Here is a 24,097-nt window from a genome sequence, read left to right as displayed (position 1 = left end):
CACATTCGCCAACTAGTCACTATTCTAGTGGGAATTAATTCATTATTTTCATTTTTGACAACTGTCATTCCACCCTTTTTTGGGACAACATGTACTGGGCTCACCCAAGTACTGTCTGAGATGGGATATATGATCCCTGCATCAAGCAACTTCAAAATTTCCTTTTTAACAACTTCTTTCATATTTGAGTTCAACCTTCTCTGATGTTCAATAGATGGCTTACAATTTTCTTCCAAACTGATTCTGTGCATGCAAAAGTGTGGGCTTATTCCCTTAATGTCATCTATGGTGTATCCTAAAACTTTCCTGAATTGCCTCAACACTCTTAACAACTTATCAGCCTCTAAAGTACTCAAGTTTGCATTTACAATTACTGGATAAGTGTTATTAGTGCCAAGAAATTCATACCTGAGCTGAGAAGGAAGTTGCTTAAGTTCTACCTTAGGTGCATCTTCTTCCTTGAATGATGATTGCTTAGATTCTACTTTTTCCTTTTGTGTGAGTTGAAAGACTGGAGCAGAAATGAATGGTGGACTTCCCTCTAGATGTTGAGCATATGCAGCCACATGAGGGTTGTCATAGTCTATGCCTCCTCCATGAACCAAACAATTTTCAAGTGGATCTTCCGGATATCTTTTTCTGAAGTGTTCTTTAACCAGCTCATCAATGATATCAACTCTCAAGCAAGTATCAGCTTCAGAATGATGCTTCTTCATAGTGTTATTAATATTGAAAACCAATTGCTCTTCACCAACTCTAAGAGTCAATTTTTCTCCTTTCACGTCAATCAAAGCACCAGCTGTAGCCAGGAAAGGCCTTCCCAAGACAATTGGAATATTAGAATCCTCCTCCATGTCCAAGATGACAAAGTCAACAGGTATATAGAACTTCCCAACCTTTAGAGGCACATTCTCCAAAATTCCTTTAGGATACTTAATTGATCTGTCAGCTAACTGAAGAGAAATGTGGGTTGGTTTAAGATCTCCCATATTGAGCTTCTCATAAATAGAGAGGGGCATAAGGCTAACACTAGCCCCTAAATCACATAAAGCTTTTATAGAACATGATTCCCCAATGTGGCATGGAATTGAAAAACTCCCTGGATCTTTGAGCTTTGGAGGAAGTTTCCTTTGGAGGATAGCACTACATTCTTCTGTCAAAGCTACAGTTTCATGGTCTTCAAGTCTCCTCTTATTTGAGAGAATCTCTTTTAAGAATTTTGCATAAGAGGGCATTTGTGAAAGAGCATCAACAAAAGGCACATTTATGTATAGCTTCTTCAAAACCTCTAAAAACTTTCCAAATTGCTTATCAAGCTTGGCTTTGTGAAATCTTTGTGGAAAGGGAAGCTGTGGCTTGTAGGGCTCAGGAGGTATATACTTCTCTTCCTTCTCTTCAATTTTCTCTTTACATTTTTCTGCACTCTCTTGTTTTTCACTTTCTTGTTTTTCACCCTCATCAGTTTCTTTCTCATTTTCTCTCTTCTCGCTATTTTCACTTTTCTCATTATTTACAACTTTCCCACTTCTTAAAGTAATAGCTTGACACTGCTCTCTTGGGTTTTCTGGTTGACTTGGAAGCTTACCAAAAGACTTAGTACCTGAGGAAGATGATTGTTGTGCAATCTGATTTTCCATCATTCTGTTATGTGTTTGCATCTGTTCTAACCTTGCTTTCATCTCTCTCATCTCCTCATCATGCTTATTTTGGTTGGCAAGAATCTGTTGTAATAAAGCTTCAGTGGTGGAACTTTGTTCTTGCTGTTTTGGTGGAGGATTCATATTTTTCTGCTGAAAATTAGGCAATGGTTGCCTATTTTGTTGATATGGAATTCCTTGTTGCTGTTGTGGTTGAAAATTCTGATTTGGGACTTGATTTTGCTGATTTCCCCATGAAAAGTTGGGATGATTCCTCCAAGTTGGATTATAAGTTTGAGAATAAGGATTCCCCATTTGCTTGTTTCCATAATTACCAACATATGCTGCTTGCTCTCCATAGTCTACTCCACAGCTGGTAGTTCCCTCTGCATAAGCCACTTGTTGTGAACTTCCATATGATGATGATGAACTAACCAACATACTCAAATCTTCCATCTTCTTAGCCAAAACATTTGTAAGTGCATCGAACTTTGCATTAATCATGTTGAACGGATCAAGATCATACATTCCAGCAACTTGCCTTTTTTGAGTTGGAGCTGGTCCTCTTGGACTACTCCAGAGATGAGTATTCTTTGCAATTTTCTCCAATAGCTCATAAGCTTCATCTTCATGCTTTATAATAAATTCTCCTCCTGTTTGAGCATCAATTATCCCTCTGATTGCAGGAGTGACATTTGTGTAAAAATTCTGGTTTATCATCCATTTCGGAATGGCATGATGTGGGCATTGTCTCTCTAATTCCTTCCATCTCATCCATGACTCATAGAGAGTTTCATCTTCTCTTGGTCTGAAAGCTGTCATTTGATTCCTCAATTCTTGAGTTTTTCCAGATGGAAAATATTGTGCAAGAAATGCATCGGTGAGTTGCTCCCAATTTGTGATGGAGTTGTGAGGTAAAGAATCAAGCCAATCCAATGCTCTATCTTTCAAAGAGAATGGGAATAGCTTCAATCTTGCTGCATCATCAGACACTCCAGGTTGTTTTTGCATGTCACAAATCATAGCAAACTTCTTCAGATGTGTGTGTGGATTTTCAGAAGGATGTCCTCCAAATTGAGAATTCTGAATCATTTGAAGAACTCCAAAATCCATCTTGTAACTATTTGCATCAATTCTTGGTCTTGCTATGCTCTCTCTCAAGTCATCAAAACGAGGAAAAGCATGATCCATCATACTTCCCCTAGGCACATTAGCATTAACAACCTCTTCACCTTGGGCTGCATTTTCATTGTTTCGATCATTTCCAGCATTAACACCAATTCTCATTCTATCATCAGCCATGACTTCTTCTAATTCAGTTTCTCTCAAGGCTTCTTTCCTTTTTCTGGTTTCTTTCTTGTTGGCTTTATAAAATTTCTCAATTTCAGGATTGAACAATAAGGATGTGTCACTTGTGCTTCTAGCTCTTCTCATAAAAGATTAAAAGTACCTGAAAAAGAACAAACAAACACAAAATGAAAAGATAACAAAATAAAACTAAAAACAACTAAAATAATCAAGAATTCAATCTTAAACAAACAACATCCCCGGCAACGGCGCCAAAAACTTGATGTGGCCCAACCGCAAGTGCACGGGTCGTACAAGTAATACAGTAAAGATATCGTTCCCACGAGGAGTTGAGTTAATGATTGAATTTTTTATATAAAAGTTGACTAAATCCAAGTATTTTTGAAATTAAAGTAATGAATTGATGGGTATTGAGAATGTGAAATCTATATGTGCAAAATTAATATTCTATTCATCAATGTATTAATTAAACTAAAATTGCATCAAATTGAAATAAGCAAGTTCAAATATGGCAAGATTCTAAAATGGCAAGCAATTAAATTCAATTGAAAATTAGCAATGATAAAAAGGCGATTCCGGAGTTCGGGATTTCATATTCGAGCTATTTTGGGATTTTTAATTGGTTATCCAATCTTGTGAAACTAATGGGTTTTAAGGAGATTAATTCTTAAATCCTTTGAATTCCCTTTCGAGTGAGACAAAGAGTGCCTTAATCAAGCTAATCCTACTTTCGTGGACTTAGAATTAATTAAGACTCATTAAGTTCTTTAATTAATCTGTGAATCCTCTTAATCCTTAGCCTATTTCTAGGTCTAAGTTAATTAAGTCCAATTTCTTGATTATCTATCACAAGGCCTTCTCCTTTCGGTGCTTCAACCATGGATTAAGAACATTACTTAATGGGATCCTACACTAAGCATGTCATTAAGCACACAAGAAATGAATAAAACTCATTAAGACCACAAAATATGGATTAGCCAATCAAAATCCACAAAATATCTCAAATATTACAACCCTTACTCCAGAATCAAAGGTAAAACTACTCACTATCCATAATGCTTACAAGATATATTGAGTTTAAATGGAAATAAAGCTTTAATCTAAGCTAAGGAATAAGAAATTAAACACTAGAAATATAGAAAAATGTAAGGAAAGAAAGAAATCTGCAAATCTTGGTTGAAAATGGTATGGAAGGTGAAAGTGACTCTTCAAATTCTGCCTCTCCTCTCTTTTCCTTTTCTGCTCCTTGTCTCCTCCCCTTCTAAAATGGGAAATGAGACTATTTATAGCATTTTCTGACATGGAGCCCTAAAATGGTGTGTTCTAGGAGGAATTTTCTGAGGGAATCTTCTGCCAGCTCATTAATCAAACCTTTATGGGATCAGATAAGTGGATCGCATAAGTTATGCATCCCTTATGCGATTTTCAGTTCACTTATGCAAAACTACATGACTTGGTGCATAGGTTATGCACAATTCCGTGAGAGTGCATAAGGGAGGCGTGAATGTGCATAAGCTATGCAGTCTCCTTATGCAGATCTGCATAGCTTATGCGGCAAGTTATGCACAATTTGTTCAATGCATATTTCAGCTTGAAAACTTGTTTTTGACATCTTTGGCTGTAGAAGTCACTCCTCAATGGCAAAATTTCTCTTCAGTCCTTCAAAAACACCATTTTTCCTACAAAACAAAGTAAAAATTACAAATTAATCCAAAATTGACAATTATGAAAAAAAACTAACTAAATAACTAATGAAATTAGCTAAAAATAACTAATAATAAAATAAAATGGCTATGAAATTAGACCTAAATGACTATGCAAAATATATGCATCAGAGATTGCCTTGAAACAGGCTTGTGTTCTGACTAAAGCTCTAGAATTGTTCTTGTTCCCAAATGGACGAAACCCACTTGTTCCCCAATGGATCAAATTAATATGTATATAATATTTCAAGATTATCTCATGATCATGGATGTAATTCTACAAGGGTTCTCAAACAAAAGAATTGAACATTATGTTAAGGCATCTAACTTTCAAGAAGAAAAATAATGAAAAAAAAAAAAAAAAGAGGGGGGGGGGGGGTGGGGGGGGCCGGCGCGCTTTGGAAAAGCATGAACACCTGATCACAAATTGGAACAAACTTGAGTGGATGTGGATTTTATCTTAATTTTGAGCAAAAACACACAATCATACATGCGCATGCGCAAGTGCATGCCCATGAACCCATGGACACATACAAATGCCCTTTTGTAGACCACCAAAGCATTAGCCCTACAATACAAAGAGATCATGTGTGTTATTTCCTTTTTCAATTTGGCCCCCTAAGATTTTGAATATTTTTTTGATATAGCCTTTTTTTTTACCCCACTCCTCCTCAAGTTTTGGAAATTTTTTGTTATATAGATGTGTCCCTACTTTTTCTTTTTAATTTGATTTCCACTCCCTCTAATGAAGAAGGGAAAAAATGTTATTATTATTATTATTATTATTTTATCTTATTAAAATTATTTTCATCATGGTTACCGTCGAAAAATAAAAGTAAAATTGGTAGTTTTATAATAATAACTATTATACATAGACAAATATTTATATTTCATTCATTTAATTAGATTTAATTATGTGATGTCCTTCATAATAATTATTGTTTGATGTGAATAAAATATTTATAGTTTTTAAAAGAATTTTGATAAACATTTGAATATTTAAACTTAGATTTGAAAGCTTAAAATAAAGTTTCTCACAACCTTTATTATTATCTGCGTCTCAAACCCGATTATCATTACTTGAAAAATATAAGAATCCATTTAATTTATCTATTTTAATTAACAATCTACATAAAAAATTTATTTTTATTAATAATTTATATTTTAAAATTTTAATAATTCCATAAATAATTTAAAATCTATTTTATATAAAATAAAATATACAAAAATTATAAATATTATTATAAAAACATATTTTATATTTAATTAAGAGTTTATATGAAGAAGTTTGAGTAACGGATACCCAATATATAAAATCCGAATCCAACTGAAACCCATAACAGGTATTATTCTTCAAATTGAATCCATCACAAATTTGATTATATAATGCTCAAATTCATCATATTAGGATTCGGTCTGCTATCAACAAAAACTCAACCTACTGTCATCCCTATCCCCTACCATTCATTTATTCGACATCTGTCCTTAAGTGAAAGGTCCTTAAAAAAAGAACAAAAAGAAATAATACACAACAAATACTTCAAATTATGATAACAAGACACCGTAACTTATGTTTTCAAGCTCTCACTAAAATGTATCAGAATGCATTCTCACATTAACCAGAACTAAAAGAGTTTTTTTCTCGAATATCGGTCTGAGCTCATAAGATGATAAATTTTTAACATACAAAATCAGTGATAGAAGCATTTAACATGGGCCGACTAGCTTTATAAGCAAATTTATGAAAAATTAGAACTCCTAAAAGGTTAAGACATGTTACGAAATCCATTTAGAGCCCATTCATCATCCAGTAAAGAGTGGTTAATTAATAGAAACATTGTTTTTGACCATCTTGTTCATCTTTTTTTAGTCTAAGTTTTATTTTGTTTTGCATATGCTTTCACTTAAAAAAAAAAAAAAAGAGAATTCGTAAAACGTAGAAGCAAAACAAACTACCATTTGGCAGAAGATTTCCTTCATAAAATTGATTGCGATAAGTCAAATTTCATGCTTTGATTTATCGACAAAAGTTAATAAGACAAAAGTTTCCATAGGATGTAAGAGGGTAAAGGTTGGATGTACTCTCAAGCAAAACCAACCTAAATCACAAAATTAACAGCAACAACAATCAAGAAGGCATCATCATTTTTTTCATATAAAATAATAGTGATCAAAAGAAAGAGAAAAAAACCTAGCATACAAGAGAAACACCAAGAAAGAAGAAAAATAAATATGACTCAAACAAGCAAATACATAAAAATGAAATGTTATGATCAACTTTCTCATGTGAACAATTGCCAATTTGTAAAGACAATAAAATGCATTGATTAGAAAAATTATATATTCATATTTGAAATAAAATCAGTTTTTTATTTTAAAATTTTTTAATTTTAATAACTAAAATTTTGTCTGATATTAAAAATGTAATAATAAAAAATAATATTTTAATATAATTTTCAGTTAAATTAGAAAGAGTGAATTATTTTTAAAAATTATATTAATACACATAAATAATTATTCACTAGAAAATTATTTATAAAATCTAAATATTTATTTTTAAAAATATTTCTTATATTTTAAATTTAAAAATTTTGATAATAATAATAATAATTTTAAAGTCCCTATTTGATATGCTTTTTCTTACTTTATTTATCCTTTTGTTGGTATATCAGTATATGAAATATAATTAACTAATTAAAAAAAAAGAAAATAATCTATTAATCAACTTATTTCAAATTTATGATAAAATGATTTATTATTAAATATAAAATTATATCAATTACTATTAAAAAAATATATATTAAGACTTGAAATAAAACAACTTTGTATTTAAATACTTTTGAATTTCAACTGCTAAAATATTATCTTATACTAAAATAAAATTATCAAAAAATATTTAATTAAAATATAAATTAGATTAGAATTTTTTTTTAATTATGTTAAGATATATATTTAAATAATTATTTAGTAGAAAATTATTTATAAAATTGAATCATTTATTTTTTAAAAATATTTCTTATATTTAAAATTTAAGAGTTTGAATAATTATAATTTAAAAATTGCCACATGATACATTTTTTTTTTATTTTGTTTATCTTTTTATCGGTATATGACAACTGATTTATAAAAAATATACAATAATTTATCAATTAACTTATTTCAAAATTTAAAATTAAATAATACATTATCAAATTGAAAATTATATCAATTACTATTAAAAAAAATTATATATTAACACTTGAAATAAAATTATAATTATGTAACGGACTGTGGGGACGGTGATACGTAACGCCTGCAGGTGCCGCCCGTCCCACATCGGAAATGGGAGAAGGGAATCTGGGCCATATATGTGAAATTAAACCTGTCAATACGCTTTTGGGAGCGAAACCTCCCAAGGACAATCCGTGAGGCCACTGACAAAATCTTGGCAATACCGATCGAGTCGTTACAAATTAACTAAAACTTTTACTTTTAAAAAAATTTTATAATATGGTTATGAAAATATAAAATATAAAAGAAATATGTACTAAATTATATTATTAAATTAAAATAATAAATATTTTGCGCGGTAAAATGACTAGTTTAATTATAAACTTAAGTGCCCTGTTTTGCATCTAAAGTACTTCATGAGAAACCTTTAAAAAATGTACTTTAAAAAATTTATAATTATTAAAATATAAGATTGTTAAATTTTTTTATTTGATAAGTCTTTTTAATTGAAAAACTTTTAAATTACTAAAATGCATTAATATAAAATGTCTAAAAGTCGTAAATGGGATAATTTAATGTTGAATATTTAAAGTTTAAAATTTATTAAAAGTTATTCAAAGAACTAATATGTTTTTGCCCACATTTAAAGTACACTTTTTTTTAAGTTTCTCGTATAGTATTTTATATACGAAACAGAGCATTTTTAAATTTTTTTTATTAGTTAAAACTAAATTTAAAAAATATAAGCTATTAATTTTTATGCGGCCTATATTTTTTAAATGTACTTTTTCTTGGCTTAATATTTAATTTAAAAATTAGAGTGTAAAGACTTTAAATGTGAGTTAAAAAATGAATTAGTTATTTTTATTGGCTCAACATTGAATTTAAAAATTAGACCTTTCATGTGAATGCTTTTAAAATGTTATTTTCTAAGGCTTCTCATAGAGTATACTATGTGAAATAGAACACTTTTAATTTTTTTTTATTAATTAAAAATACATTAAAAAAATATACGCTTTATTCTATTTACCTAAATTATTCAAAATTTAAATGCAATTATAATAATTTCATTAAAGTTTTTAAGATAAATTATTTTTTAAATTATTATATTGAAAAATAATTAAGAATATAAAAATATTTTATTTTTATTTTTATTTTTAATGAAAATGAAATAAATTAAAAATTATTTATATAAGTTTGTAAATATTTAAAACAATTAAACAATAAATTAGCAAGAGTAATATTCAATGTTTAATATTTTTCATTAATGTCAATAAAATAAATTAAAAAATTTTTAATAAAATAATGATACTTATTGGATTAAAATTATATAATTACTATATTGAGAATTATAAAGTATAAGTAGAATAATTATTAAAATAATATTAATATTTTTATTTATATTAATTATTTTAATATTAAAAATTGAAATTATTAAATAATTTACGGATAAATATTTCAAAGCTAATCGTTATTAGCAATGATATAGTATAACTTAAAAATGGGATTTAACGATAAATTTTACTTCACTAAAAAGTATTAACGACGACAATGTATAAGAAGTCTTTGCTAAAATCATTAGCAATGTGTCTTTCATTGCTAAATGGTATTAGTGATGAAGCTACGTGAATTAGCAGCAGGTTATTGTAACTAATATAAATTATTGGTGATAAATTTTTTATTAATCACTATAAATATATTTTTGATATTTTTATAAATAATAAAAATAACAAATAGTATTTTTGAAAATCTCAATATTTCCCCTTTAATACATTTATATATACTAGCATTTTAAGCTCGTGCATTGCACAAGCATCAAAATAGTTTATACTCTATGATCATAATAATCATAATAATATTTATGCACATATTTAAGAATATATTATTGGTTAGAATTTATAATAAAATTTTAAATTACAAATACTATTTTTTTACTTTACAAGTTTATAGATTAATATTGTGATATAGATACATTTTTTTTTGAGAATTACATATAATAATTTTGATATATTTTGATTAATATTTTTAATATAAATCTTTAATTAAAAAAATAATTTATATTAGGAATAGCAATTCAATAAATTTAACATAATGTAGCTTTTATTTTTTTTTTTAAAATATCATATAGTTTGCAAATATTATGATTATTTATTTTTTAAATATATTTCAAATAAAAATAAGATATTATATTATCATATTATTAAAAAATATAAAAATTGAAACTTAAATATTTCATAAAAGTTTACATTTGTGAATTTTTTTTAAATCAGGTAAGTAAAGAGTTTTATAAATTTTATAGAAATAATTAATTTAGAATATAATATTAAGATTACAATTATTTTAAATAACAAAAATTATTTTAAAAATTAAAAATATTTTTATCCTTTTATAAATTTGTCTTTCTATTTATAAAAGTTTTAATAGAATATTTATCTGTTTAAATAACAAAATTTGAATTAAATTGAAATTTTAAGTTTTGATTTAAAATTATTAGGAAAATAATGAAATTTTAATTTCTTTTTTTTTAATTTGGATATTTTTAGGTACTAATATTGTTTAACTTAATAAAATATAATTTCATTGATTAACTAAAAAAAGTAGCCTTTAACTTTATCTATTGTTATATTTTTCATTGTAATTAATAATTTAAATAAGATTCAAAAGTAAAATAAAAATATAAATAAAAAATAATTATAAAATAAAATATATTAATTTAAATATAAGCATAAATTAAATTTATAAATAAAATTTTAATTGTTTTAGAATTTCTTACCAAATCAAAATAAAATTATAAATATTTTAAATTATTTATTAATAAAATTTTAATTCCTAAAATTATAATTATAAATAAAGTTTTCTTTTTAAGTTAATTTAGCTTGCTTTATTATGAAAGTTGATATTTTTCTTAACACATGAAACATACTTTTTTTTAATTTAAATTTATAATTTTAATTATTTTTTTTATAAAATTTTATTTAAATTGCAATAACAATTTTAATTAATAAATGAAAGTTAAGTATCAGTAAAATTAAAAATTAAAAATTATATAAATTCTAAAATTATTTTAAATAATAAGAGATAATATATCTATAAGTAACATAAAAAATTAAGGATATTTTTGTTATTAAAAAATTTACCCTTTTATTCGTACATTTATCTATATTATAAATATATAAAATAAAATTAACTAATTTTAAAAAATAAAAGTCGATTTTTTTAATTTAAAAAATAAGGGATAATATATTTATAAATAACATAAAAAATTAAGGATATTTTTATAAATAAATAAAATAAATATAGATATAGATTTAGAGTTTTTAAACAGAAAACCATATTAAATCACTAAGTGAATTGGAAAATAAAATTTTAAAAAGTTTTCAAAAATCTCCAAAAACTTTAATTCAAAAAAAAAAAAATCTTATGCTCTCCCAAATATAAGTTTATGGTTTTGACTTTATAAAGTTTAAGATTTTCACTTCATAAACTTTAACTACAATAAAATGTCTTAGCTTTAATTATTATGTTTCAAAAAAATCATATTTACCTGCCATAGCATGTTAAAAAAGACATTAAATTATTATTTTACCACTCTTAAAAAATTATTACTTTTGCACAAGAGAGAGGGTGAAGGGGTGAAAACAATTGGGGACTATTAATAATTTTGCATGTTCAATAATATAAAATTACTGTTTAATTTTTAAAATTATTTAATTAATGATGATTCCATATACTGACACTTAAATTTAATTGTTTGATTCAAATTATATTTTAAAAAACAAAGAGTACAAGTAATTTAATTGACATTTAAATTAAATTATTTATTTAAATAAGATTTAGAATATAGTATTCTAAAATGGCTTAAAGGCCTGTTAATGATGTTTTGGTATTACTTATTATTAAGTTTTTTTTTTTTTTTTAAAAGTCTGCTTTCTCTAAATAGTACAGGTAGGGTGTGCAAATGGTCGGTTCGGTTTCAAACCGAACCGAACTGATAAAATTAAAAATTAAAAATTAAAAATTTTAAAAATCGAACCAAACTGATTAATAAGAGAAAATCAAATCAAATTGAATCAAACCAATAAATATCGGTTCAGTTTTAAATCGATCAAACTGAAATTTATAAAATTTCATATTTTTTAACATTAAATCTAAATAATAAAACATAAAAACAAAAAAAATAGAAATCAAAACTCAAAAATCTTAAGGTTCGGTTCGGTTTTCTTTGATTTCGGTTCGATTCGATTCAGTTTGGTTTGATTTTCTTTGATTTCCTATATATATTAATAATTTCGGTTCGGTTCAGTTTGATTTTTTTATTTTTTATGAAAATAACCAAATCGAACTGATTAATCAAAATTATCAAAATTATAAATCAAACCGAACCGATTGAATTTTAAATTCGAACCGATTAAACCGTATTGAATCGATTCGATTTGATTTTTCGATTTAAACTGAAAACTGCTCTCCCCTAGTACAGGGTTTTCTTGTCATTTACATTATATCATTATTATTCAGGTATATTATCTATAAATTAAAAAAAAAGTTAAATTCTAGGTCAAAATTTTAATTTTCATTAAACTTATTTTTAAAATAGTATTTGATTTGAAAATTAGATAAATAAAATTTACTTTAAACATGTTTTCTAATGAAAATTAACACTGATGTACATATATATATATATATATATATAAATGGAATAAGTTCAATGTGGCTCCTATACTTATTGAGGAGGTTTAATTTAGCACATTTTTAATTTTTAGTTCAATTTAACCCATAAATTTTCATTTATGTTCAAATTAGTACCATTAATAAAAATATTATTTTTTAATATTAAAATATTATATAAAAATAATTTATTTAATATTTTAATTATACAAATTATACAATATAAAAATAATATTTTAATATCATTTTTTAAATATTTAAAAAATGATATTAAAATATTATTTTTATATTGTATAATTAATTAATTAATTAATTTATTTATATATCAAATAATTTATTTAAATAAATTAGTTAATATTTAATTATTTTTTAATATTAAAATATTATTTTTCTATTGTATAATTAATTAAATAAAAATATTATTTTTATTATTCAATATTATTAATTAGAATAGTAATAATTTTTACTTTTAATTAATTATATGAAAAATATAAAAATATTTTTTTATATTTTTAATTTAATTAATAATATTGAATAATAAAAATAATATTTTTATTTTTATTAATTAATTATATAACATAAAAATAATATTTTAATATTAAAAAATAATTAAATAATTATATTTTTATTAATTAAATTAATTTAAGTATAAATTAAAAATATGTTAAATTAAATCTCCCTAGCGGCAATTTAGACATTATTCCATATATAAATGTAAAATGAGTTTGTTGGTCAAGTGGATGCTGGCGTGGCAGCAATTCTTTAAGGTCCGTACCGCAGGCCCCATTTACCATTATCGAATTGGTTTATTTGGTTTAAATTCGGCTGAGTTGTCCGATAGGTTACAGGGGAGAGCAGTTTTCGATTTAAATTGAAAAATCGAATTGAATCGATTGAATTCGATTCAATCAGTTTGATTTTAAAATTTAATCGGTTCAGTTTGATTAATAATTTTAATAATTTCAGTTAATCGGTTCTATTCGGTTATTTTCATAAAAAAATTAAAAAAAACGAATCGAACAGAAATTATTAATATATATAGGAAATCAAAAAAACAAATCGAATTGAATCGAATCGAATCAAACCAAATCAAAATCAAATAAAACCAAACCGAACCTTAAGATTTTTGAGTTTTGATTTCTAATTTTCTTTGTTTTTATGTTTTTATTATTTAGATTTAATGTTAAAAATATAAAATTTTATAAATTTTAGTTTGATCTGTTTAAAACCGAACCGAACCGATATTTATTGATTTGATTCGATTCAATTTTCTCTTATCAATCGGTTCGGTTCGGTTCGGAACCGAACCGACCGTTTGCACACCCCTAATAGGTTCACACTGATTTTCCGTAAAGCAATGTTTGGTGTCAGACTGAATCAAATCAGACTCTAGTTTTTAGTCAAACCGATTGGACCGGCTAATCCAATTTGGGTTTGATAATCATGCTTAACATTAGAAAGAAAAACATTTTTTTAATTAAATATCAGAAAGCTAATATAAATTAGAAAAATGTTAATGAAATTATTTTTAAAATTATAAAATTTATAGTTTAAATTTAAAATAAAATTAAATAAATTAAGGAAAAATAACCGACTCTTCCCCTTTTCTCCTCCATCTTCTTCTTTTTATTTTTTTTAAATCCTTATAAATTATATTGAGTGGTTATTAATGAGTATTTTTACTGATGATCATTTCTCTTATTCACTATTTATTTTTTTTATTAATTTTTAGATTTTTACTTTTTTTAGAACAAAATCTATTTATACAAAACTCATAGATTTATTTATTTTAATTTTATGTGTAATGAGATTTATTGTCTCTTTTTGTATTATAAAATTAGATGTGATAGTTGTTGTTTGAGTAAGGGTGGAGGATGAGGTGAGCATCTTAAGATATTAAAATTTGATGATTATCAAATTAAACTTGTAAAAAGATTTCAGAATTAAACAGTAGTATATCACCATTTAATTAGAGTGCATTTGATAAAAATTTTAAAAATTAAGTGGTAAATATTAATCTTATTTTAATTTCCAAAAAGAGTAATTATTAACTTATACGTCAAACTTAAAATTTAACCTTTTAATAAGATATTATTAATGAAGTAAAAAAATTAACCGCATCTTTAAATATCTAAATAATATTAATAAGAGGTTAAAAGTTATAAATATATTCAAGTAACATTAATTAGCAGTTAAAAGTAACAAGGGTAACAATTGATATGAAGTTAATAAAGGGTAATTATTAATATTATAACTTTTAATATCTCACTAATATTATTTGGATATTTAAAAAGATTAATATTAACTTTTTATTTCAATACTATTTATATTTTTTTTAGAATTAAATATTAACTTTGAGAAATAAATTAATAATTACTCTTTCTAAAAATTAAAAATTATAAGAATAATATTTAATCTTTCATTTTTTAACATTTTACCATACACATCCTTAGTGTAATGTGCTTTGAATCTATCAACTAGCTTGAATGCTCTTTCTAAATGAAAATCAATAATAATAATAATAATAATAATAATAATAATAATAATAATAATAATAATAATAATAATAATAATAATACATGTGATTAATTTTAAATTATATATACAAAATTTTATATTTTAAATATATTATGTTTCTATTTAATGAATTTTTTTTTATTTTTAAAAAAATTAAAGAAAAAGTTAAATCTCAAATAAAAATAGAAATTAATTGGATCTCTAATTTTAAAAATATTAATTAACAATACGAGGAGGAGAAAAATTATATTTCCTCTGTCTCATGAAAAAATACTTATTTTTATTTTTATATAAATTAAAAAAATTATAATTAATATAGTCAAAATAATAAATTTTATTTAATCTTTTTTTAATATATCTTCGACTCATATTACTCTATTAAAAATTAAATTATTTATATTATTAAATTATGCTTTGAACTAACAAATTTTACTTTTTCAATGTATCTTAAATAGGGACATATTAATAAGTAGATAGTATTATTTTAAAAAGAAAATTATAATTTAAGACAGAAAAAAAGTAAATGTATATTTATAAGATAAAAAAATATTAATATTAATTAATTTGTTAAAATTTATCTTTATTTTTATTAAACACAATATTATTATTATAATTTCATAAAATTCATTTTATTATTTTAATTTAATTAAATTAAATAAAAAATAATTTAATTAAATTAAAATATATTTTATTGTGATTTAATTTCTCTGTTAATTACATTTAACATTAAATGTGAATATGTATACACTGACAACATTAAATAATTTTCTGGATAAGTGATCAACCCAATCCAGTAATTTTTTTTTTAATGGATAATACTTTGACTTAGACAGCTATTAATTAATAACCAAAAACTCACAAACAAATTGCAAATTGGTATACACGCCAGATCAGACTAATAATTGTTAAATCACAAAAGGGCATCCAGAAGGGTCTCACAATTGCGCTTTTTCTGCCTTTCGATGATCTACTTGGAATCCCTAATGTCCCATTTACCATTCAGGCCAATCCCATCGCTCTTCTCGAATCTTTTTGTCCTTCTCATAGATTTCTGTCTCCTTTTACCTTAATTCAATCTCCCATTTCTTTACCTAATCAATTGCAGCCTCAAGCCCTGTTAACCCTCGCTATTTTGTTAATAGAGAACCGACCTCCTGCATCTGGGTCTTTCTCGTATTCTTGAGGCTTGGTCTTTTGGGTACTTGAGAATTCACTTGCATTGGTATAAGTTAGAGTTTGTTTTGATTTTTGGGTTTCATAAATTCTGCTACTGGGTTTTGATTTTGAAGTATAAATTGTTGCATGTCCCTGAGGAACTGATCTGTTTTTGAAGATAACAGCTGATGTGAGTATTTGAGTTTCAAAATATTCAGTTTCTGCAACTGGGTTTCAAAAAATTTTTTGTTTTTTTTGGAGGTTACTTCATCCGTTGAGCTAAATGAGAAATTAAGTTTTTTGGTTATGGGTTTGCCTCACGTTTGAGCGATAGATAAAGGAGATGAAGAGAGGGAATGATGATGAAAAGAAAATGGGGCCTATGTTCCCTAGGCTTCATGTCAATAATACCGAGAAAGGAGGGCCAAGAGCACCTCCAAGGAACAAGATGGCCCTTTACGAGCAGCTCAGTATTCCTTCTCAGAGGTTTAACCATGGTGTTTTGCCTCTCAACACCAGCAAAGCTAGCAACTTGGTTCCTGCTGGATCCTCAAGTCAGGTATTTTTTTTTTTTTTTTTTTATGATTTTTATGATGGGAACTTACACAATAGATTCAGCTATTATTTTTTATTTATTGTTAGAGTGAGTTTTAGACGTGAGAATTCTTGATTGTGAAATTGTACTTAAGAGAATGATTTACAATATTTTGGTTTTAATTTGGTGTATGTTTGGTAATGATATTTTTGTTGTATGTCTTAAGTTACACTCTTATGAATTATTTTATTGCTGTTGTAAGTCTGCGAGTCTGGAGTAGTGTTTTTATTAGATATAGATTATAGATTACTGGTGGAATCTCTTTCCCTCCGCACTAATTGGTTCTTTGGGGGGCAGGGATAGTGAAGAAAAAGATTGCGTTAACATGTACACCCTACAACGCAATTCTTTGGCTTTTAGTCTGATTTTACGGTTGTTAATGATGGTGAAAAACACTAGAACTAAATATTCTGTTTTGGTGACTGGGTTGAATATTAACTGAGATGATAGCTAATGGATTTCTTTCTATATAGTTATACTGTTGGCCTTCCTGATTAGTGATGATGAGTCATTGTGCCCCCATGGTACCTGAGAAGCAGTGTTATTAAGGGGAGAGGTGAGACTAAGGCAACAGGGTATCCTATGGCTTTAGGTGAGGGGCAAGGCTAGGTGATAGACTTTTTGAAGTGAGGTGCCATATCCTACACACACACACACACACACACACACACACACTTTTAACGTAAAAATGTCATACTTTTAACTAGTATAATAAGTGAAAAAGTATTCACACACACACTCTTTTAACATAAAAATGTCATACTTTTAACTAGTATAATAAGTGAAATAGTATTCACACACACACACACTCTTTTAACATAAAAATGTCATACTTTTAACTAGTATGATAAGTGAAAAAGTATTCACACACACACTTACACTTTTAACATAAAAATGTCATACTTTTAACTAGTATAATAAGTGAAAAAGTATTCACACACACACACACACACACACACACACACACACTCTTTTAACATAAATATGTCATACTTTTAACTAGTATAATAAGTGAAAAAGTATTTGCACCATATGTAATATAAGAAAAATAGAAAGAAGAAAATAATAAGGTTTAGGAAATGAAATTTAAAGAAAGATTAATTAACTCCACTTTATCAGGAGATTAATTAACTCCACTTTATCAGGGTTTGGGGAGAAATAGGAGAGAAGAGAAGAGGAAAGGAGGAGAGAAGAGAAGATAAGAATGAGAGGAGAGAAGGAGCAGAGAAGAAGAGGGAAACCCTAAAAAATAAAAAAATAAAAAAAGAAAAATTAAAAATTAAAAAAAGAAAAACATTACTTTGAAAGAGGCACACCTCCTTCGCCTCAGCGCCTTGGAGAGAGAGGCGCTTGCCTCATGGAACTGGGGCTTGCCTCGCCCAGCACTTTTAATAACACTGTTGAGAAGTCCTGGTTATGTGCTTGTGTTAACAGGGATAGTGGCTTTGTTATTGCTGATCTCTGTGAGCAATTGATATGCAGGGGAGTGGCTTTGAAAGAAATTTGCCTGTCCCACTTCATGCTTATCCTACACCCTCTCATAGGGATGAGAAGCTCCATTCTCACCAGCATGATGGAGCAAACTCAAATGCTTCATCAGCCCAACTTAAGCAGAGGAAGAAGGTAGGAGATGAAGATGATTTCACAGTACCTGTATTCGTTCAATCTGGGATAGACCAATGTCTTCATAAAAATCAGAATGGCATTGATGGGGAAAAGTTCACTTCTTTCAGCCAAAATTACTTGGGTTCAAGAAAAATACAAAATGCTGGCAATGCTAATAAAAATAATAATATCTTCAGAGGTCCCAATTTGAGACAGGATGCAAGAAATCATAGTGACGGTAGCCTGGAGGTGTGTGTCTCAAGTAGGGATAATTCAGGAAGATCTTCAATGAATTTACCAACTAGGGAAAGGATAGATAGGCCTGGGGATGAATCTTTGGATCAACAAAATGAAGGTCAACTTAGATCTAGTTTTAACAAATTGTCTGAAAGTGATGATTGTTTGCAACAAAATGGCAGCGTACACGGTGAAGATGTTCCTGAGCTTACAACAGAAACAGAGAAAGATAACATTCCCCGGTCAAGAAGTGACTCTCATTCAAGGGAGGATCTTGATAGTCTCAATGAGCCTGAAATTGATAGTGAATTTTGTGGAGACAAGACATGTAGGTCACTACAATTGGGAAATGAAGACAAAAGTGATGATGTCTCTGAGACCTCTATGGTGGATTCTATATCAGCATTGGATATTTCTCCTGATGATATTGTTGGAATTATCGGTCAGAAACATTTCTGGAAAGCAAGAAGGGCAATTGTCAAGTAAGTCTTCATAATTATTTATAGCTACTCTATGTCACTGGATCTTGAGTTCTTGACAAATTTAGGGCGTTTGGTATGGGTGTTTTAGTTTCTGGTTTGTGCTGTCTAGCTGTCAAACAAAATTATATTTCTAAAACACACTTGGTTTTGTTAACAAGTGAAAACCGTAAAAAGTAGTTTTTACCTTTTCCATCAACTGAGTTTTCAAAATGCAAATGTTCAGTATTTGACAACAACCAAAAATAGAAAACAAAGTTGATCCTAAACAAGCCCTCAAATTTTTATGATGGTACAGAATTTGATTATTTATTCTGATTGTAGTAACTGCCTAGCTAGGTATTCACTCTTATAAATGAAGGACACCATTAGGGTCATTTTCTTAATAACACTCGTTGTGATTTCTGGTGTGATATTTATATTTGTATGTTTATTAAAGAAAGGGAGGAAAAATGAGAAATTAAGAACATGGAAAAACTCAACCTATATACAAACATAGGGCTTTGGGCCAATATTTATGGTGAGAGGATGCAAACTGAAAATTAAAATTGTTAGAAGAAAACAAGAGAATACCATTTTCTCCCATTTCTTTATTCTGATTCTCTTTATCTCTTCCCTCCCTTCCCCATCAACTTAGATTATTTGCTCCTTTTTGTTCGCATCTAACACATTGCTTATAAACAGTTGCAAGAGCTTTGTGATAGCTACTTCCACTTTAAATTTTATCATATTGTTTTATGCAAGTCACTTCTGTTCTTGGGCTAGTAATTATTGCTGTTGACTAAGGTTCGTAGACTGGAACTTTGGATGTCCACTATGTTTACTTGAACAGGATTTGTGAAACTAAATTATTTTTCCCCAGAAAAGGGAATTGATAAAATGGTATATAAGAAGCTTCTGCAATTTTTTGTTCTTGGTATCAGTGTTCTTCCTATTCGCCCAATATGAAGCTGAATTAGATTGTTGAAATGTGTGGTGGAATACTAACTTTAGGAATATCAAGTGATTCTCTGTTTTGAACTGGAGTTGTATTCATGGCTGTGAGCGAGGGAGAATTCAATAGTGTGGAGTCCCTGGATCCATTCCAACTGGCATTTTTGTGTGTTCAAAGGCCCTTGATGGCAAATGGTGGATCATCTTACGGCAGGGAGATGGACAGTACTAATTGTGGTACTTTGTTCAAGTTGCCTCCGAGACAGTGGGTCTTCTCATCAATCATTATGCTTTTGGATCTCCTCCTGTCTCGGTTTGATGTAGCTTTCTTTTCCCTGCTATCATTCAAGATTTTTCCCATCTGTGGCACTCAAGGGCTTGGAGCAAGGAGGCAACAGGTGGTGGAGGATGGTTCCCAGCACTATAATTGGGCTTATTGACAATTAGTGGTGGAAATGGTGGCAACCATAAATGTCTCAATAGTCTCGTGGTGTTCTAAGTTGGATTTATAGGGCTGGGATTCATATTTTTGTGCCCATTCTTTATCTTGTGATTCTCTCTGTGTACAGCTTGTGCATGTAAATGTTTTCATTTTTTTTTTGTTGATTAAATTAATAATATACCTATAAAATTATGAAGAGAGCTGTATAATATTTACATGTTGTAATTGCAGAACCTTATCTTGCATTTAGCTTCATACCTGATTTTGTCGTATTGAAGATAGTTTTTGGCATACAGGAATTTTCTGTGTAAATTTTCACAATCATTAATGGCATTTGATGCTTTTACAGCAGTGAACTGCAAACATGTACTTTTTTTGAATCTCATCATATTTATTCAGTGCTAAAAGCTTTTACATTCTGTACAGTTGTGTAATTACAGGTTATCCTTGTTTGGAAATTTGCCATAGTTTTGTAATGCATAGTATTCTTGCAAAATCATGTATAAAAAATGAACTTAATCATGGATTTTTAATTGATCCGTTCAAAGAATGCCTCAATGGCACTACATATCCGCAGAACTACTTCCCCAGTCCGAATTTTGACCATGGAGGCCCTTTAAAGTTTACTGTCCTGCCAGATTGTGAATTAATGTTGGGCTGATTCTTTGGATTCATCTCTATGCTTACTGTAGATTCATTTTTTAAAGATGTGGTTTATGTTCTTGATCCAACCCTTGTTACTTTCTACAGTCAACAAAGATTGTTTGCATGGCAAGTGTTTGAGTTGCATAGACTGATAAAGGTAAGATTTTCTTGGACCCTATCAAGTAGCTTCTTCAACTTCTGGGATTGGATTCAATGAACATTTTATGGATATATTTATAATTGATTAGAAGGAAAATATCTTAAATATTTATTTTTATGCAGGTTCAACGACTGATTGCTGCGTCGCCAAATCTTTTGCTTCAAGACATAACTTATCTGGGGAAACATTCTACTAAGGTTTCTCCTGCAGAGAAACTTCCTTCACAGTATGTGGTAGCACCTCCAGTGCATGTTGCCAAGCGCAAAGGAGATTGTGAGAAACCAAACCATAAGATGGAATGCTCAGCAGAGAATGCAGTTGGGAAGACATCACTTTCTTCTGTGAAAAGTGGTAGTCAGCCCTCTAATTATGGGTCTTACATTGGGAACCCACTACCAGTTCCTGTGTCTACTGATCCCAAAGTGGGTCCTTGGTGTTTCCATCATTCACTTGGGCATCAGTGGTTAATTCCATTGATGTCTCCTTCAGAAGGACTTGTATACAAGCCATACACTGCGCCGGGATTCATGGGTTCACCGTGTGGAGGATGTGCACCTTTTGGGCCAACTCCTCTGAATGGTAGCTTTATGAATCCAGCCTATGGGATTCCAGCTTCTCATCCTCACCATCAAGGAACTGGGGCCTCACCATTTGTTCCTCCAGGTGTTAATTGTTACTTCCCTCCATATGGCATGCCAGTCATGAATCCAGGCATCTCATGTTCAGCAGTGGAACAAATGAACTACTTTGCAGGATCTGGTTTGTATGGTCAAACTGGTCAGTTATCAGGAGGGGGAGCAAACTTTAATATGCAACATCAAAGCTCATGTAATGTGCCAACCCAGAAGAGCATTCCACAAGTTACGAAGTTCCAGGCATCAAAAGACACTGAGCTACTGGGAAGTACAGCAAGTAGTCCCAGTGAGAAGACGCAAGGAGTTGGGATTGTTCAACCTGCTGAAGGAAGAAATGCACTTTCACTGTTCCCAATGGCTCCTGCTGGTCCAGAAGGAGCCTCGCTGCCTCAAGAGAATGACCAGCCAAGAAGAGTGATCAAGGTAGTGCCTCACAACCCCATGTCTGCTACTGAATCAGCTGCTCGAATTTTCCAATCTATACAAGAGGAGAGAAAACAACATGACTCTATTTAGCATATTTTAAGATCAGACATTGCTTGAGATCTGTCTTCAACATGACTCTTGTAACTTTCATTTCGTGCTTTTTCAATTCCTCCTGTACTTTCTTAGCGGATGTAATTTTGCAACTGTCTTTCTCCTGTTTTTGTTTGACCTTATTATAGGCTATTCATCTGTAGATACCATGGCGGAAAAATTACAGGAAAACTATGTAACATGAATGTGCTGGCTTTCATATTATTATGTATACTATCCGAAATGAATTTATACTGGTGCCTTTGATTGTCAAATGGGAGGGTATGTAAATTTTGCTGACTGATAGCATTTACCATCCTCGAGGGAAATCCAGACTTACTGTAATATTTGAGCTAGAGCCATTTTCTATTAGCGTTTTAACGTCGGATGGTTATATCATTTGGCTTTCTCTTGTTTCATTTTGCAAGGATCAGCTCATCAGGAACACAGGTCGTTCATGTTACTTGCTCCAACAAGGTTAAGGTCCACCGTATTTAGTCTCCCGGGAATTTATTAACTTCACTATCGTCATACTAATAGGTGATGATCTTGATTGAATCAGGTGCTAGCATGCAAGTCCTTCAAGGCACCACGGGCCATTAGTATCTTCAGAAATCCACTACTGAAACTTGAAGACCAGAAAATTTTCACAAATTGCATGGTAGCCATATTTTATCAATTACAACTATCTAATTCACCAAGTGGTGCCGTTGTCTGCCCTCTTTCAACTAAAGAAGACAAATCAACTAACAACTTGATAGAACGAATCATCTGAACATAAATTTAGTATCTGCATCTCTAGCTTAATTGAAGGGATAATTGAATTGGACAGGCACAAATTACAGGCAACTCAAACCACTGTATCACAAATGATCAGCCTAAAACCACTTAATTTTTTGAGGTTTTTCAGTTCACTTAAGGTGGGTAAGATAATTTAGGATAAAAAGGTTAATTTGATCCTTCAAATTCAACTAAGTAAATACATAGAAGTTAGATCAATTAGATTTTCAAATTGGCAAACTGGACACAATTTTTAGCTGTGTGCTACATGCGCTCGTTTAGGGACTAAATAGAAAATTTGACATTTTACAAGTTGATCCCTGAAGTTTACAAAATAATATAATTTAGTCATTCTCTCTATACTCTTTTTATCTTTCCACTCTTTCTCCTTTACACCCTCCATTTTTATCCTTTATCCACAAAAAACTGCAACAATGATAGAAAAATTCAATTTAAAATTAAAATAAAAAATACCATACTCACCTTAAAATTGAAAATCACAACAACAATTCCAACATCATATATATTTTTTCACATTATATTTGGAAAAATATTTTTTTTAAAAAATATTAAAAAATATAAGATCTTATTTATTACTTTTACAAAATATTAAAGAACAAAATGTAATTTAACATTGTAAGTCTGTAGTTCTCTAGTGTATCTATCCCCACCATGTGCGCAACTAAAAATTGGGGTAAATTTCCCCAATTTGTCAATTTCAAAATATAATTGACTCACCTTTAGTGCTTAATTGAACTTTATTGCCAAGTTTAAGGGATAAATTTACCTTTATTCATAAAATTTATTAAAACCGTCTTTCAAGAAAATAGCTAAGAATTATTTATGTGTAATCTCAAAGTTAATTGGTTTTCCTA

At 28.6% G+C, this 24,097-nt stretch overlaps 1 protein-coding gene and 1 non-coding gene across 2 annotated transcripts; both read left to right on the top strand.

Annotated features, from left to right (window-relative positions):
* Positions 1 to 2,367: 2,367 nt before the first annotated feature.
* On the top strand, positions 2,368 to 2,474 carry LOC131170791 (small nucleolar RNA R71). The gene has a single exon (XR_009141557.1). It is a non-coding gene; the product is annotated as a small nucleolar RNA R71 (small nucleolar RNA).
* A 13,454-nt stretch (positions 2,475 to 15,928) lies between these two features.
* On the top strand, positions 15,929 to 22,717 carry LOC110658844 (protein EARLY FLOWERING 3). The gene is made up of 4 exons (XM_021816605.2): positions 15,929 to 16,754; positions 18,273 to 19,114; positions 21,237 to 21,288; positions 21,414 to 22,717. Exons 1-4 carry the CDS (start codon positions 16,539 to 16,541, stop codon positions 22,440 to 22,442), a joined length of 2,139 nt encoding a protein of 712 aa, XP_021672297.2. The 5' UTR covers positions 15,929 to 16,538; the 3' UTR covers positions 22,443 to 22,717.
* Positions 22,718 to 24,097: the final 1,380 nt, after the last annotated feature.

The sequence above is a fragment of the Hevea brasiliensis genome, chromosome 11 (assembly GCF_030052815.1).
Source record: "Hevea brasiliensis isolate MT/VB/25A 57/8 chromosome 11, ASM3005281v1, whole genome shotgun sequence".
In the NCBI taxonomy this organism is placed as follows: domain Eukaryota; kingdom Viridiplantae; phylum Streptophyta; class Magnoliopsida; order Malpighiales; family Euphorbiaceae; genus Hevea; species Hevea brasiliensis.
This window is presented reverse-complemented; position numbering and strand designations above follow the sequence as displayed.

Coding starts and splice junctions, on each gene's coding strand:
- LOC110658844 (XM_021816605.2), top strand. CDS start 16,539: ATGAAGAGAGGGAATGATGATGAAAAGAAAATGGGGCCTATGTTCCCT. Junction 19,115..21,236: donor GCAAGAAGGGCAATTGTCAA/GTAAGTCTTCAT, acceptor TACTTTCTACAG/TCAACAAAGATTGTTTGCAT. Junction 21,289..21,413: donor AGTTGCATAGACTGATAAAG/GTAAGATTTTCT, acceptor ATTTTTATGCAG/GTTCAACGACTGATTGCTGC.